Source organism: Sceloporus occidentalis, unplaced genomic scaffold, assembly GCF_023333645.1.
Source record: "Sceloporus occidentalis isolate IW3139 unplaced genomic scaffold, rSceOcc1.0.p SCAF_16, whole genome shotgun sequence".
Lineage (NCBI taxonomy): Eukaryota > Metazoa > Chordata > Lepidosauria > Squamata > Phrynosomatidae > Sceloporus > Sceloporus occidentalis.
This window is the reverse complement of record NW_028316996.1, coordinates 16378920-16395953: the sequence shown is the minus strand read 5'-3', so window position 1 is coordinate 16395953 and position 17034 is coordinate 16378920. Positions and strand designations below refer to the sequence as shown.

Below are 17034 nucleotides of genomic sequence, written 5' to 3'. Positions count from 1 at the left end.
AAACTAATGAAGTCTGTTCCTTCACATACATCCATTAGTCAACTGTAACAGAGCCAAACCACCATAGGGAAAAGAGAAAAATGGTGGGCGGTCACCTTTAAATATATTCTGCAACATTTCTTCCTTATTTAAGGGCATTTCAAGAGAACAATCTCTCATAGACCATTACCGTGCTACAGCTTTCTTAATCTGTCTAAAGGAATCTCACAAAAAGTTTTTCTATACATTGTACCCAAAATGTTTGTGCTGGAGAGCAGAGTATGTAAACCACCATTGAGGTTGGTATCTTGGATTTGCAAATAGGTATGCAAAGTTATACAGCCCATATGCACACGAGGCTTATTGTAACTTTTCTCCAATAACTGCTTCCATTCTGCACCACAAGGTCCACAAAGTGCTCTACCAATACATTCTGAGTCTGAGTCTTTGGGGTTTGTTCAATGAAGTGAGCTGGCAGGAGAGTTGAGGGTTTAACTCAGACTTCACTTTAACTTCAGAAAGAGTTTGGCCAACAAATAATGTATAATTAAACCTGTGAGATTTCTTGAAAGTCTCCTGCTAGACAGGCTAACATGGTCTACCAAATTAAAGAGAGGGTCTCACACAGGAATACCCTGCAGTGTTAATTCTCTAAATTCCAGGAGCACGACTGTCTCTTAGAACCGTCTAGTTTTTTTTAGTTTAAACTGTCATATTTCACAAAAAGCAGTGGATGACCCGTATCAGTGAGAAGGTGCAGAATTACTGAAAATGAATGACTGCCATATTGGGTCTTCAAATATTTTTTTTAATTTATACTTTGAGTCAAAGAAAAAAACATGGAATGAGCAACTTGTCTACCAGTTATGATCTTATAAAATGCAAATCTTTGACACGCTACAAAATGGTACTTCATGTAAAAAAAATACAGAGTCCCCTTGCATAACCACAACAGTCTTTAAAATCTCACCAATATGGCATTTGCAGTCCTTTTTTTAGAGAGAGAAAAGATACATTAGCTGATGATGGCAGAAGTGGATCATCTAACAGACATGAGGGTTTTCCAAGAAAACATCTTAAAAGTGGTACAAAAGGCGGTTCACTTGAAATCCTCCGCTTAGACCGTTTGTGCTGGGGCGGGGAGGCTGCTGTGTTCTGGCTCTTGAAAGCGTATGGGCTTTTTCTCCCCTAAAGCAGTTTCTTTCTTTACTGTCATTGTTGCAAAAAGAGTGTCCATCATCCCTAAAACCTCTATCAGCTCTTCCTGGTAACTAATTTCTTTGGTTAGGAGGTCTTGGAGTCTCAGAAATTGTTTATCAATTATTGTAGACTGTCCAACAACAGGAGCGTATATATCTGTAAAAGGAAAAAAAAAAAGTTTAGAAATATATTTTATTGATTTTACATAAAAAAATGGACCTACTGATTGGAGTAGAACATTGAGTTGGTTAGCAGACAAGAACTGTTCACTCCATTTATTTTGCATACGTTTTCTTGTTGCAAAACCTCAAATCTTACTTGGTACTTGGCTTCGCCTTGTTCAGGATTACCTTAGATCTATGCCGTGCATGTTTAAATTATTTCACTCATTAACATCTTTGTGCTTGGACACTATCCTCCTCCTCCACTGCTTGTTCATTATAGAAATGCTTCCTAACATTGCATGTAAATATCTCTTTACTTCTATCTATGAAATAATTTCCTTATTTTCCTCTAAAATATCCTTCTCTAACACGCTTCATATCATCATTCTCTGCTTTTTAAGTTCACTCAGTCCACCACAGATGTCTCACATTACAAACCAAAACAAAACAAAAAAGCACATTTACACGCTCTGAAAATAAATCTCTAGCTCAGGTCTGTCCAAGGATTTTTGAATATTAGGATATCTTCTTAATTCCCTCATATGCAACTAAAAATAATGCTAAGTGACGCTGTATATAAACAGATAAGATTAACACAAACTGCTTTAAGATTTTTCAAGCGAGTTCACTTACCAATAATTTGCTCTGCCACATTTACTAAAATTGGGGCAAACCTAGGTTCTACCAGATTTCTGTAGAGAGAAGAGAAAAAAAACCCAATTATCTTGAAATGTAACATTCAGTGCAAAGTAACACTGTGTGAAATACCTGGATGCCACCAATGTACTGAGTGAGTGAGCGAGTGAATGAATGGTCACAGTAACTAAGCTGAATATAAGAGGCATTAGTACTTTGGAAAGCTTTTCATTAAGGATTTTTAAAATTACACTTTGCTTGTTTTTTATGCAGGGGAGGGGGGTTATTGGGAGTTACTTCCATGCATGGGCCAGGGGCTAGGAGATTATGTGCAGCTCATGTAGAGGAACAGTCATTTACCAAAAAATAAATAAAAAGGACATAGCTGTTCCTTAAACCAAGTTTTTATATATATATATATATATATATATATATATATATATATATATATATATATATATATATATAAAACACACAACAAGAAGCATAAGCTACTGGTAAATTTAGCAAATTAATTTGCTAATCATCTTCTCATCAGGAGTCCTGCTAAAAACTATAGCTAAAATTGTTATTTTTTCAATGCAAACACATAGTATTTGCCGAGTAGGACATATAAACTGGTGATTAATGAGCTCTTAAACACCTACTTTAGAAGGAAGGTGAGAATGAGGCTCAGTTGCTTTTCGTCCCGTCCAGCAAGAGCATTTTTAAGAGTTCCTCTGCGCTTGAGTTCATTCATGACTGCTACTGTGACTTCAGGCTTTGAGACCCTAATTTGGCTCTAAGAGAAAAATAAGGTCAAACTGAAGCTCATACATCGATGACAGTCTAATGGTTAAAGAAGATTAAGATACAGTGAGATTTTTTTCTACATGCCGGATTCAGCTCTGCAACTGAATTTCTCCATCGCATGGAGGAGGTCTATACAATAAACTAGAACTTTGCACACTGCAAAATTAGAATAAAAAAAAAATCAAAAAAAAAAAAATCAATGATCTCAGTTCCTAAAGTTATTTGTTAAAATGAAATTCCAATTTTTTTTAATAAAATTAATATTGCTATATTTTTTACCGTTAACAATGGCATCCTTTAGGTCTGCAGATAAACAAAGTTTATTGGAACAAAACAAGATAAACCCAGATTTTTGTCTATATTGACCCTTACATAGCACTTTATTTTGTGCTCAAGTAGAATTTTTTTTTCCATGGAACATCCTCTTTATTTGGTTAGGTATAAAGCTATGTTTATCTACAGATTCTAAATCGTAGTTGACAAACAAATTGCGATATTTTAACGCTTACATGAAATGAGAGACTTGGGGATGCCTTAATCCTAAGAACACTAAAGCACAGAAAGAATTACCAGGAGGTGGGGAACCTGTTCTAGTTCATGCACCCAAACCAATGCACATTTGCTCACCTCTAAAACCATGTCAAGGGCTTTTGACACCTGGAAACCTTTCAGGAGCTTGTCATATTTGCTTAAGTGTTCCCTTACTGGCTTACTGACAAAGATATCGTCCTGCAAAAAAAAAAAGGAAATCATAAAAAAAGATGACATTTGCACAAAGGAGTAAAAAGAACGAAGATGGACAAAGTGCAGAGGAGATAGTCTATGATCCATGTTTATCATCTTATGTTACATTACAAACAGTCATAGAAAGGCACAGTTAAAAATCATCTAAAACATGCTAATTTCCAACCGAAATATGAACAATTAACAGTAACAGAGAAGAGTAACAAGAAGAAGTGAGTGCATGAAGGGTTCCTCTAAGAAACGCCCCCCAGCTGCTCCTCGGTGGGTAAAGTGTTTTGCCCGTGTTTCCTCTAGATGGTAAGCAGGGCGCTCTTTAATGTATTGCTTGTCTCAGTCTGTCAGTTAAAGTTGTCGTTGCTTTTGAATATATGTATTGCATGAAGCGCTGCATTATGTGGAGGACTCCTGTGGAAACTCCCACCCAAAAATGTGTTTCTGCATGGGAACATTTTTATACTTTTCATTCGGGAAAAGGCGTTTTGGTTTGTTTTACCTGCTTGGGCAGGTAGTCTTTTCCTCTCACAAACGTTCGGTATCGTGGGTGCCTCCTAGCAGCCGCCTGAGACTGCGTTTTCTCCGAGGATTTGCGGTGTTTAATGTTCAACACTCCATTGGTCATTCCGACCACTATCATCTGATCGTCTGGCTACAAATTGGAAAGATTTGAAATGATCATTATAGCAGCTATATATTGGCATCAAAGCGTTAATACCACGGGACACACGGCTGGCCGTTTATACATCGTCTACTGCAGTTTCAAAAGCAGTCATTTCTTTTGTGAGAAAAACAAAATATCTTGAAACCGCTTAAAAACACTTGTTAATTTTTAAGAAATTCTATAAAACATTTGCATTCAAATTCCTGTTCGCATGGTTTGGTTATTCCTACCCAAACAGGTCATTCCCCATTCTTTGTTATTTGCCCTCTTTTGTGGCAATGACTTCGACAAATTAATTAATATGCAGGCTTAATACTGATCTCAATAGGGTTAAAATAGTCCCATCACCTCCAAATGCTCTAATGATTTAATTTGTGGTAGCTGCCCTTTAAAACTGCACCACTTTAGCTGGACAGTTATTCCTTGCATCTACTACCCCTCCCAGTGAACGAGCGGATAGCCATTGTGTTTCTGCGGTTATTCATTATTAATCTAAAAGTCCAACCAGGCAGTTCTTTTGTCGTCATGATTTTTTTTTTTTTTAAAGAGAATGTAAACAGAAATGGAGATTTGTTTCTCTTTTACTTACGGCCAAAGCGAGGCTCAGAATGGAAGCTGCGTAGTCAAAGCTGTGAACAACTTTATAGTTCATTGTGCTGTAGATCTTGACATGCCTGTTTAAACAGACACAATGCAATTAGTACACTCTGTAGAGATGTCTCCATTCATGCATACACAACAGTAGCAAAACAATCACAAGTGCTTCTAAACATAAGCGTATGAAGGAGTGAATGAACACAGTGAATTCGAAAGAGATATGATTATTGTCTGCATGTTGTAGGACCCCTAACAAGTTCTAAAGCTTATTTTCCCCTAAAAAAAAGACTTCCAAGTGTATAATATTATGGCAGGAACACATTATGATGAAAACTTTTACATTCATTGAAGTAGGTCAATAAACAGCTATAATGACATCAAATATCTTTAGGGAAACACTTTGATGGCATCATATGCTCTTTGGGTCACCACGTCTGACCACTTGTAGCTGGAGGAACAATTTTCAAACAGGACACCGATGACTAGTAGCTTATCCCTGATGGATGAGAATTGTCTTTGTTGGGTGGTAACGTAGACCTTGAATTGTATTTCCTCTACTATACCAGAAGCCGCACTATAAACATAATTGATATAAACTGACGGAGAATGTTGCAGGTAAGCAATGACCTACCTGTCAAGCGACCCTGACAGCAGCCTCTGGCCAGAGCTGCTCAAACACAGACAGGTGACCGTTTTGTGATGATTTCTTAAGGACACCAGCAATTGCCCTCCTTTTAGCATGTCCCAGACTTTGACATATCGCCCACCTGAAAGAAGATGATGTTTTATTATAGCTACAGTAAGTGTACACAATGATTACTATCTGATCTATTAATGATCTTACTATCTGACACAAGGTCCACTCAAACGGACCACTAATTCCAAAGTCAAGATACGTTTGAAAATGCATGTTTCGCATATGCGATGCGGTTTTCCCAATTGTAAAAATACTGTGCCGTGTGATATGCCGGTACGTAACATTAATACGGGATACCCACAGGTAACATCAATATCTATTCAGTCTTGCAAGCCCCTGTGCCATAATAAAGCCACTTTCACCTGGGTTGTTTTGATTTAGGGAAAAACCTGTGCGCTTGTATACAAGAGCTTGTAACGCAAGCATTAGATGCACAGTACACAACGTAACAACTCTGCTGCACCACTACTTCCAGCTAAAGTCTAGAAGATCAAAGGAACACCGCACTTGACCGAGCGGCCCCCGGCTGCACTGGATACTGTAAAGCAATGAGTACGAGTGCCACCTGTGTGTGTAAACAGACATACACCATCCAAAATAGTAAGTAGGGTTTCTCACCTGCAGAGACAAGAAGGCCCCCGGAAGGAAAGAGCAGCACACTCTCCACAGGCTGCTCGTGGTCCATCGTCATCACACTCTTATCTGTTCTTGTATCAAACACTTTTATGGTATGGTCATAGGAGCCTGCAACACGATGGAGAGTGCATTAGAGTACCCTACGGCTCGAGGAACTTTTAGTGCAGAGCCCTCCTCTACTAAAGTACTCAAAAGGGACATACATGAGAGCAGAGTGAGCCCCTTAAACTTCAAGCAGCCAATCAGTGGTGTGAATGGTTGCGGAGGAGGCAGGGAGCTGCAGCTTCTACCCAAGTCATTTTCTACACTTTTCTACCAAGAATTCATATTAAGCTATGCAGGAAAGTACCCTAATATGTACTATTCATTGGAATAGCTCTGGTGGACATTAAACTGACCCTTTAATAAATGAGGAGGTGTAGTTTCGAATCAAGAAAAAGTTGCACTTCATTGATAAAGCATTGTACACATTTTAAAGAAACAGACTTCATGTTATTAACCCCTTTCTCCCCCCTAGTTACGCTTTCTGCTGTTAATGAAATCCAGCAATCACAGAAAACATTAAAATTAGTTATTTAGCATTTTTCATTTCCAATTTTACCCCCAAAAAAGTAAAGCCAAGACGGGGCATTCACTTTGCACGAGTATTACAATAAAAATGAACATACCCGTGACAAACAAATCCTCGTTCAGTTTGCTGGTGCAGCCACATCGCACGTAATCTGTATGCTCTTGGTAAGTAAGAATTTGTGCCCCGTTTGGGATGTCCCAGACCTTGGATGAGTAGTCATCAGAACCGGAAACAATCCGATACTTATCAGAAGTGAAGTCCACAAAATGTACACCTCTGAAACAAACCGTTATTGTAACAATTTACCAATAATCTGTGCTGCCCAGGATACATTTTTAGTGATTGACATGCACTGCAAACCCAGAGACTGGCACTGCGGGCATTTAAACGAAATATACTCTAAAGCAGCACGTGTATGGTCATACAGAAGATGGCACGGTCTTTACTATGTATTCCACAACCAGTTAGAGGATATTTCTCGCATGCTTACTTATTATGTCCGTAGTACTGTCTAAGAGCAGCTTTCCCGTTTATGTCAAACAGCTGGACTACACCATCCTCGCAGCCAGCGGCAAGCAGCTTCCCGTCGCTTCGGTACGTGCCGCCATAGGCAGTATCTTTAAAGCGGGAGAAGGTTTTTAGAGGCTCCTGAGAATACTGCCCATAGACGTGAATCTGGAAGGAGAACACCAAGCATGAAAACATGTAGAAAGAAGTACTAGATCGGGAGTTTGACTTTCCTGAAACATTTGGGAATATCATTAAGAAAACATCCATACAGCGGCATCCTGGAGGGGGTTTGGAGCCCAGGAGATGCGAGAGATTTTCAGGGCACTTTACTGCTGTAAGGAAAATGCTGAAAAAAAAGCCGAGGCTTAGTGCATTCCTTCACTTAGGGTGCAGGAATCACACATTCATCAACACAGAAACAAGAACGACGGAGGTGAAAACCTAGCCTTCCAGCATCTTCCTCTAAATATATTTTGGCAAAAATAAAATAATGCTTCGAGAGTGTATTGTGAATTTTCCAGCACAGAATAAGCAGATTCCTTTATTAATTACGTGCTTTTTTCCTGTGTTTTCTATTCTCTAGTTGAACAGCAGAATTGTTTCTCTGTGTAGCCCTCCAACAATGTACAACGATTGACTTAGATATGCAAAGAGGTTCTTGTACAGATTTATTGATGCACGAAATCTCAGATTGCAATTTTTTTTTACATGCGCTGACTGCCTATGAATGCATTGATGCTTCATGCAAGACAAGGAAATCTACAAACACAACTGTCTTGGTCAGACTAACATACAGATTAACAAATCTGCAATTCTTTCCTCTGCAGGTTTAACATAAAAAAATCCCCAAAACTTAAGAAACCCCCTTTTGGTTTTCATGGAAACAGTTCCTGCTTTATATCATAATGACAATCATGTCATAACCCCCCCCCCCCCCAAAAAAAAAAATATGAATGAGACTGTAGTTTATATTTTTTAAAAAAACCTTTTTGCTGCATTTAGTTACAAAACTAGGGCTGCAACAACGAATCGATAAAATCGACAATAGATTATGAAAATCGTTGTCAACGATTTTCATAATCGATTAGTTGAATCGATTTTTATAATAATGTTTTTCAGAGCAAATGCTCTGAAAAACTCCCTTCTATAATCCGATCTCGAATAGAGATCGGATTATAACTCTAGAATCCAGACCCCCCGCAAAGCTGCAGGAGACCTGGATCCTCTCTGCCACCCGGTGAGGGTCTGTGCAAAACGCGCAGACCTCCTGCGCTTCTCCCCTCCCCTTCCGCTTCTCCCCTCCCCTTCCGCCGGGGCTTCTATTACTGAACCCATCATGGAAGCCCCAACGGAAGCGGAGGGGAGAAGCGGCTGTCTGCGCGCATCGCACAGACCCCTACCGGCTGCCGGAGAGGATCCAGGTCCCGTGCAGCGCTGCAGGGGATTTGGATTTTAGTGTGCGATGTGCGCAACCTCCGGTACTTCATCTCACTGCCACTTCCACCTGCCCCACCAGGGGTTAATATATCAACAGAAGAAAAACAGGACAAGTAAGCAGCACTGGGTAAGTATCTTTATTTTTATGCTCATTTGCCCTGTGTTTCTTCTGTTGATATATTAACCCCTGGTGTGGCAGGTAGAATTTTCACAGGATCTATTAATTATGTGCATTTGTGTTTTTTTATTTTTTGATGTCTGTAATATTTGATTTATTGTTTATATTGTCCATATATTTATATATATTTATATTGTATTGTGTATTTTTTGTCTATATTTAATAAATATAAAAAAACTATTTTAGCGATGTCCGTTTTTCTTATATGGGGGGCATGACATATCAGGGGGCACAGTGGTATCAGGGGGGACAGTGGCATAAAGGGGCTATAAGGCGTATCAGGGGGCACAGTGGCATAAAGGGACTATAAGGCATATCAGGGGGGCCAGTGGCATAAATGGGCTATAAGGCATATCAGGGGGCACAGTGGCATATAGGGGTAAAAGGCATATCAGGGGGCATGGTGGCATATCAAGGGTGAAAGGCATATAGGGGACTATAAGGCATATCAGGGGGGCACAGTGGCATATCGGGGCACTGTGGCATATATATAGGGCTATACGGCATATCAGGGGGCACAGTGGCATATAGGGGGTATAAGGCATATCAGGGGACAGAGTGGCATATCAGTGGCATATAGGGGGCTATAAGGCATATCAGGAGGGAGTATAAGGCATATCAGGGGACAGAGTGGCATATAGGAGGTATAAGGGGGCAAAGTGACATCTTTGACATATAGGAGGATATAAGGCATATATAGGAGCAGAGTAGCATATAGGGGGAATAAGGCATTTCTGGGACAGAGAGGCAAGCTGGGGGTGAGATGTGCATAACTGGGCAAAAATAGTTTACATGAATATTTACTAGTAAAGCTTTTTTTGGTATTTTTGGGGTTCTTGTTAAAATATAGCTTTAATTATTATGTCAGTAAAATAAGAAGGCAAATCGTGAAATGCAATTGTAAATTATAAGTTTTTATTTGAAATAAACGAAAAATTGGCATTTTTTTTACCCGATTAATCGAAAAAATAATCGGACAACTAATCGATTATGAAAATAATCGGTAGTTGCAGCCCTATACAAAACTGTTAAATTTAGCAATGTAGGTGGAACTGCGCCTTTAAGTAATCAGTTAAAAAAGTAAACAAGGAAAATGCTGTCCTACTAAATGAAATAGAAGAGCACAATTCGCTCAGACAACACATATTGGTGACTATTTGCACATAAACACACAGAATAGAGTCAGTTTATGTCATGCGGTACTTAAGGCCATCACTTACCCGTGTAGATGATGTCACTGCGAAGTTACATGGCTGAATAGGTGAGAAGTCTACTTTCGTGACGGCACCAAATTCTTTAATCTGAACTGGCGTCTAAAATGCATTTATAAGAGAAAAGGGAATAGTCAGTCACAGTTTTTAGCATTAAGTCATAATTAAAACGATATCCAGCTCAGGTGTTTTGTTTATCACTATCACTGTATTCAAGATATTTAACTGTTAACCTAATGGAAGTTGGTATTGGGCTAGCATTCATTCTCTCTCTCTCATTCATTATCTCTCTCATTCATGAGTTTAGTGTAAAGAACTGTAAAATGCTGGGTTTGGGGAAAGTGACAGATGTGCTTTGAACTGATGCGTTGGCCGTTAATTCGCTAAGCAAATAAACCTGAACAGAAATACCATTTTTGATCTACTCTGAGCACAAAATTTAAAAATGTTTCCCCGCCCCTGTTTCCAAGGCAACTGCCAATCAATTCCTGCTTGTGTGTTGCTGGCAGAATAAGGTAAACGATACTACTGAGTAATATATATCACACAAACACCTGGAATAAGAGGTACCTAATGGTGTGTGTGTGTGTGTGTGTGTGTGTGTGTGTATATATTACATGTACAATATGCAATACATATGTAAACAGTTCATGGTATAGCGAAACACATGTTACTGGTACTATTCTTTTTAATGTATAGGTAGATCACCTTGTATCGCTTCCAGTATAGCGTATCTTGTGTTATCTTTTCTCCAAGTTTGGGAAAAGAAGGGACGGCCAAAGGCTTGTAACCCGACATTTTGGGCTTTTTTTAACTCGGTTCTTCTGAACGCAGCAAACTCGATTCTTCAAAAGACCAGGAGCTCAGCTGAAACAGGTAATCAGTACAGTCAGTCAAAATAAAGAAAGCCATGAACTCTCAATAGAGCAGAGAAGGACACTATGACATGAGTAAGAGTATTACAAGAACTAAGACTAAGAATCAAGTGACGGATTTTACAAACGTTTGGACATCGACGGAAATGATCTGAATGCAGTATTTTCAATGACACGAGAATCAAAGAAGTTGTTTTAAAAGATGGGTTCCCTGTACATACATCACACCATGCAGTCCTTACCCTACCCGGACACAAGGTGCTGCTGGCTTTCACTGTAATTGACCACATTTGGCAGTTTGTGCCTTTATAGGGTCTGATTATGTGTCAGATTAACTCACAGCGCGGTTATTGATAATTGGGGTGAACGGTGCACGAACAGGGCTAACACCTCACGAAATAATATGCCCGGCTCAGCAATGAATGGCTTTGAATTAAGGGCTCGCTATCAAACGAGCATTGCAGCGCCTTACAGGTAGAGTTAGATCCGTTTCTCTCTATGCGGGAACCGGGCACACATTGCTTTTCATTACAGCGGTTACTGAGATTTCACAACATAACGGGACGATCAAATACCGCATACCGCTATGCTCCGGCCTCTCCACTCCAGCGATCCGTTCCAGTACAACTCACGATCGCGGAGTCACGTTGCCACCATCCGCAATGGAAGCCGCCATCTTGCTCCGTGACGTACTTCCGGCCAATGCGTCACGCTAAGTGTCAGAATGCGGCACTCATAAACCTGTGTGTGGAACTGGGCCAGAGGGGAGTAATTCATAGCCCTAACTCGATAACACAAGGGCCAGTTTCATTATGTTAACGCTACCAATGAGTTATTCGGATGCACGTACCGGCAGGGAGCCATGCGTCCCGGGTGCTGGCGGCTCCAGATGACGTAGATCCGGAAATGACGTTTTCACCCATAACAATAGAAGACTATTATATGGTAGGGAAACAAGTGTAAGCTATATGGCTGGGTGCGTGTAGGTATTGCGAGTCCAATGTACTAACAGCATGTGCGGAGTAGCGGCCCGGAGAGTGTAATTGCAGATTAGAGCTCCGTGGATGTGAGAAGCCCCCGTGCAGAGTGCGAGTTGTGAGGATGCAGTAAGAGTCTGCAGATCCATCATGTCTTCCTTCAGCAATCTAGAGGCCTCTGCAGGGCTGTCGGGTGAAGAGAGCTTCTGCCTGTCCAGCATGCCTGACATTAAAGTGGAGCATGTGATGGATTCCGGCCCCGGAGAAGGAGCGGCACAGAGCGTTGCCATGGGAATGAAATTCATCCTTCCCAACAGATTTGACATGAATGTTTGCTCTCGGTTCGTTAAATCTCTCAATGAAGAAGACAGCAAAAATATCCAAGATCAAGTGAACTCTGACCTTGAAGTGGCTTCTGTCCTTTTCAAGGGTTAGTAGTTTTGAGACCATTATATATATATATATATATATATATATATATACACACACACACACACCCATATAATGTACGTATGCATACAGTGCTGTGCAGCTCCACCCAGAAATCATTTAACTTGGTAACGCTGTGGTTTTCACTCTCATTCGCTATTCTATATGAAGAGCCAACACTGGCGAGTTTCTCCAGTGAAAGGCTGAGCTGGCCCTGTATGATGTGTCAGTCGAAGGCTGAAGAAATCTCGCTAGCTTAACAATGCAGAAGCTTGCTTGGGTTGGCCCATCGTAATGCATAGTGAAGTCTAAGATCTGAAACACAACTCTCCCTTTAGTGAATAAACCCCTAAAGCGTGCAGACTTGAGTTGCTGCAAGACCCTGTTGTGTTCCAGTTTCACATGGATGGCATGAGAGTCTCCTTTTGAATTCTCTGATAACAAAGACGAGTTCTTTGCAGATCCTGCCAATACCTGGGCGTTGGTATACGGCTCTTAGTGTGGGATCTAGTATTTGCTCTCGTACACCTGAAGTTGCTCCAAAACTCTTGAGCGTTCGGGGGCGTTTTGGTAGTGTGTAGGTGAGCGTTTGTGTTCTCGAAGGGCAGTAGTCACCACCTTGCTGCTTTGTGGTGAATTCTGTGTCTTTAAGATGATGGTGTTATGAACACTGTGAAGAGCGAGGTCTGCACATCCCCAACACGTTCTAGGGTGCTTCCTGGAGGTTTGGGGCAGGGAGGTCGTCCTCTTCACTTCTATTTTATTCAGTTAAATGGTTCAGTCCACTGCTTTCGAGTCTAATCGACTTATTATTGAAATGTTAAACTTTTTTAATCCAAAGCCGTAAATAAGTTTGCTTTTTATGTTTATCTCTCTAGCTGAATGCAATATCCACACCTCGCCGTCTCCTGGGATTCAAGTCAGGCATGTCTACACACCGTCCACAACCAAACACTTCTCTCCAATCAAGCAATCCACCACCCTGACCAACAAGCACAGAGGCAACGAAGTATCCACAACGCCCTTGATGGTTAACTGTAAGGACTTCTATGCGTTATATCTCTAACTAAATTACTAAAATCTGTTATAGGGACTGTCTACTATTCCAAACAGCTCATCAATGATACCTTAACAAAAACGTACCTGCTGAAGAAGCTGCAGCTTCTCCACTTCCTGTGCATTGGGGGGGGGGGTGTTCCATGTGTCGGCACTGGAACTGGCTGTAGCTTGAGGCGCTTTGCTACGTGTATTTTGGGCCGCGTATTTCAGTCCAGGTAGATACTATCTAGAAATGATTTTACTAGTGTTTTAACTCAATACTGCTGTTCATTAAGAACATTGTGACTTTCATATCGAGTGCCTTCATTCATTGTATACGGTTGTGAAAGTTGGTGTAGCTGTTCATATAATGAGAAGATTGCTATACTTCTCTTAAATATAAATTCATTCTGTTAAAACATTCTCTCCTTGGCTTTGTTTTTGGAATATGGAATAAATCACCTCTATTCCTTTCGTAGCGCTGTCTGTTCACCAGCTGGCAGCTCAGGGAGAAATGGTCTACTTGGCCAGCCGTCTGGAACAAGGTAAGAATATATTTTTCTGTTTTCTGCCTTTTATTATTTGCCGTAAATTATGGGAGTAAAATATCATTCAAGCAGATTTTTTCATTTTTTTCAAACAGAAAATGTGATTAACGTTACTGACGAAGAAGGTTTCACGCCACTCATGTGGGCCGCTGCTCATGGACAGATAGCGGTGGTAGAATTTCTGCTGCAAAATGTAAGTAAAGCAGATGGGGCAGTGCTCTCTATTTGCTGTCTCCTCATCTGATTGATCTAGTTATACAGGCAGCTCCAGAACTATATGCATCTCACACACACTGCTGGGAGGCTCATGGCAGCTATGACCCTTCTGTCCGATGCCACTGTAAATGGCAGGGCTGAATAGGGGCAAAATCGTGGCTTCAATTTTTCAACTGACAGGTGAAGTGAATAACACTGATAATCTTGTAATCATGGCACCTGTCAGCCGGTAGAACATATCGGGCAGCAAGTGAAATTGTTGTCCTCGAAGTCGATGTGTTAAAAGCAGGAAAAATGGGCAAGTGTAAGGATCTGAGTGACTATGACAATTGTGATGGCTGGACAACTGGGTCAGAGCATCTGATGGCCCTACCTCGCAACTTAAACGACCTGCTGCTAACGTCTTGGTGCCAGATACTACAGCACACCTTCAGAGGTCCGGTGGAGTCCAAGCCTTGAATGGTCAGGGCTGTTCTGGCTGCAGAACGGGGACCTGCACAATATTAGGCAGGTGGTCATAATGTTATGGCTGGTCGGTGTACATTATGCTTGAGTGATATATGTAGCCATTACTAAGAGTAGTAAGCCTATGGCTGAATCATTTGTTGTAGGAGGCTGAGCCCAAGGCATTGTTTATAATGCATGGTTAAGTTAATACATTGAAAGGCTTTCTCACCTCAGCAGACCTGCAACTTTATTTTTAAATGAATTAACCCTTATGCTGCTGGGCTATATAGCTGGACCTAGTGCCGATGCAGCCAAATGATATTAAAGCGTTTTTTGCGGTACATAATACGCGTGTTTAGAATGTAACCAATACATTGTTAGCTTTCCGATGGGTTGTGTGTTTTCTTCTTTTCCTCGTATAGAAATACAACTACTAGTATAATTTAAACCTATGTTTTTCCCCCCCAAAGGGTGCAGATCCCCAGATACTTGGAAAAGGCCGGGAAAGTGCCCTCTCCTTGGCATGTAGCAAAGGTTATACAGATATAGTGAAGATGTTAGTGGATTGCGGAGTGGATGTCAATGAATATGACTGGGTAAGATCGATTAGTAATTTATTTTTAAAACCCGAACCCGGTGTGTTTGTACCAGACTATGAATGGTCAGCAGTATGCCCCTGCACGTTGGGTGATTAGAGAAAGTGTGCAAGGGGCTTTTATAGAGTGGAAGAAGGAAATTTATAAGGGCCATCAACTGCATTAGGAGGCGAAAAATGAATGGACGGTTTGCAAAAACGTAAAAGGAGAGGTTGATAAATATTGGCCGCAATAGGACATACGGTTCATCAGTCACAGGAGGCTTGTGTTTTCCATCGAATTCTAGTAGAAAGATTAAAAATACCTACATAGGTCTCTTTCTAATAATGTATTTTGTTGCTTTTAGAATGGAGGCACACCTCTCCTTTATGCCGTTCATGGAAACCATGTGAAATGCGTCAAAATCCTCCTAGGTGAGAGCGAAGAACGTTCTTTTTAGCTTTCGATGTGATGGGGCGCATGGTTGTGGTTATGTTTAATATGTTTATTTTTAGAGGAAGGAGAGCCTTCTGTATAAGAGTGCTAGAAGAGGGATAGCTTTGAGATAAACATGTTAACGTGTATTTTGTATATTCGGTCATTATATGGATGGATTGGTTGTTAGGTTGTGTTACACAAAGTCCGCTTTTTACTGACTATTTACAATGTATAACAGAAAATGGTGCCGATCCAACCGTCGAGACAGACTCTGGATATAACTCTATGGACCTCTCAGTCGCCCTTGGCCACAGGAGTGGTGAGTTGAGTTGTGTTCTGGTTCTTGGTCCAGCAAAATTTGGAATATGATGTTAAATGTTGGTTTTGCAGCCTCAAGCTGTAGTAAGCGGGCCACATCCTTACTAACGCCAATGCTTCATTCTGCCTGCCCATCAGGTGTATGCCGTTCAACATCTAAACAACAACTAACACACGCAACCTGAGTTTGTAATATAAATTATGGCTAATAATTATTCGTGTTCAGTAGTTTTACTTGTTTTCTATTCCATCTTGTGAGGATCTAAATCTGTGTTTAGAGTAATTATTAAATGCCAATGTCCGCTTTAAATCGTATTTAGCTGCTTGAACGCAAATTGTATCAGACAATGTGGATTTCCTTAGTAAAAAGGGAATTATTGCCATTTCAGTTTTCAGCACAACTACATTTAATTTATTATTACTTACAGTTTGTGTGCTCTGTAATAATTTAGGAGATATTTGGTTTCAAAGATCAATAGCAGTCTGTGGCAGAGCCAGCATTATCTAAAGTTCTCTTGTTTCTCCTCACCCCACCTTTACAAAGGATGTTAAGATACCTTTCTGAACTCAACACATGTTAGGGTGTTTTTTTAATATGCACATATTTCTTATTTAGACTTGTAAACTCCATTACATAGGTTTATTTAGTGTATAGAACTGTAGGGTTTGGGCAAAACTGCCAGATTTCCATTAAGCTGACTTACACCGTTTTTATTTTTATCTTTCAGTTCAGCAAGTAATTGAAACCCATCTGCTGCAGCTTCTTCAAAGCATCAAAGAATAGTTACGTTTTGTAAATAAGAAAGATGAGATGTGGATCGTTTATATCTTGCAGTGTTTTACACTAAAGATATTTGCAGTTTTTATAAACTTTTAACACAGACCTAAATTTGACTTCTTTCTCTAAAGTTGGTATTTTGGTAAGATGTTATAGATCGCTTGATATTGTAGCAGCCCGAACCTGCTCATAGATCAGAGGAGACATTTTTAGCAGAATTATTTAAAAAAATATATGAAATTTTAACCCTGTCCGAACCCCTCTGAAATAGTGTCTGATATTTGTAAGCCAATCAGACGTTGTTTATTTTAATGTTTTACTTTGAACTCTCGAACGTACAGGGGATGCACTTTGTGTTGCACTGCTCTTGAAGTAATTTCGATCG

General features: G+C 40.3%; 2 protein-coding genes across 2 annotated transcripts; one reads left to right on the top strand and one right to left on the bottom strand.

Annotated features, from left to right (window-relative positions):
* Positions 1-1096: 1096 nt before the first annotated feature.
* Positions 1097-10808, bottom strand: LOC149303103 (U3 small nucleolar RNA-associated protein 15 homolog). Its single transcript, XM_089481842.1, has 12 exons — positions 10719-10808; positions 10020-10112; positions 7165-7349; positions 6772-6950; positions 6086-6211; positions 5402-5537; positions 4763-4847; positions 4009-4161; positions 3399-3500; positions 2627-2760; positions 1977-2035; positions 1097-1335 (listed from the first exon to the last, which is right to left on the bottom strand). The coding sequence occupies exons 1-12, from the start codon at positions 10806-10808 to the stop codon at positions 1097-1099; spliced, it is 1581 nt and encodes a 526-aa protein (XP_089337968.1).
* Positions 10809-12012: 1204 nt separating this feature from the next.
* On the top strand, positions 12013-16655 carry LOC149303102 (ankyrin repeat family A protein 2-like). Its single transcript, XM_089481802.1, has 8 exons — positions 12013-12292; positions 13170-13328; positions 13809-13874; positions 13973-14070; positions 15011-15136; positions 15483-15549; positions 15792-15872; positions 16600-16655. Exons 1-8 carry the CDS (start codon positions 12013-12015, stop codon positions 16653-16655), a joined length of 933 nt encoding a protein of 310 aa, XP_089337928.1.
* The last annotated feature ends 379 nt before the right edge of the window (positions 16656-17034 follow it).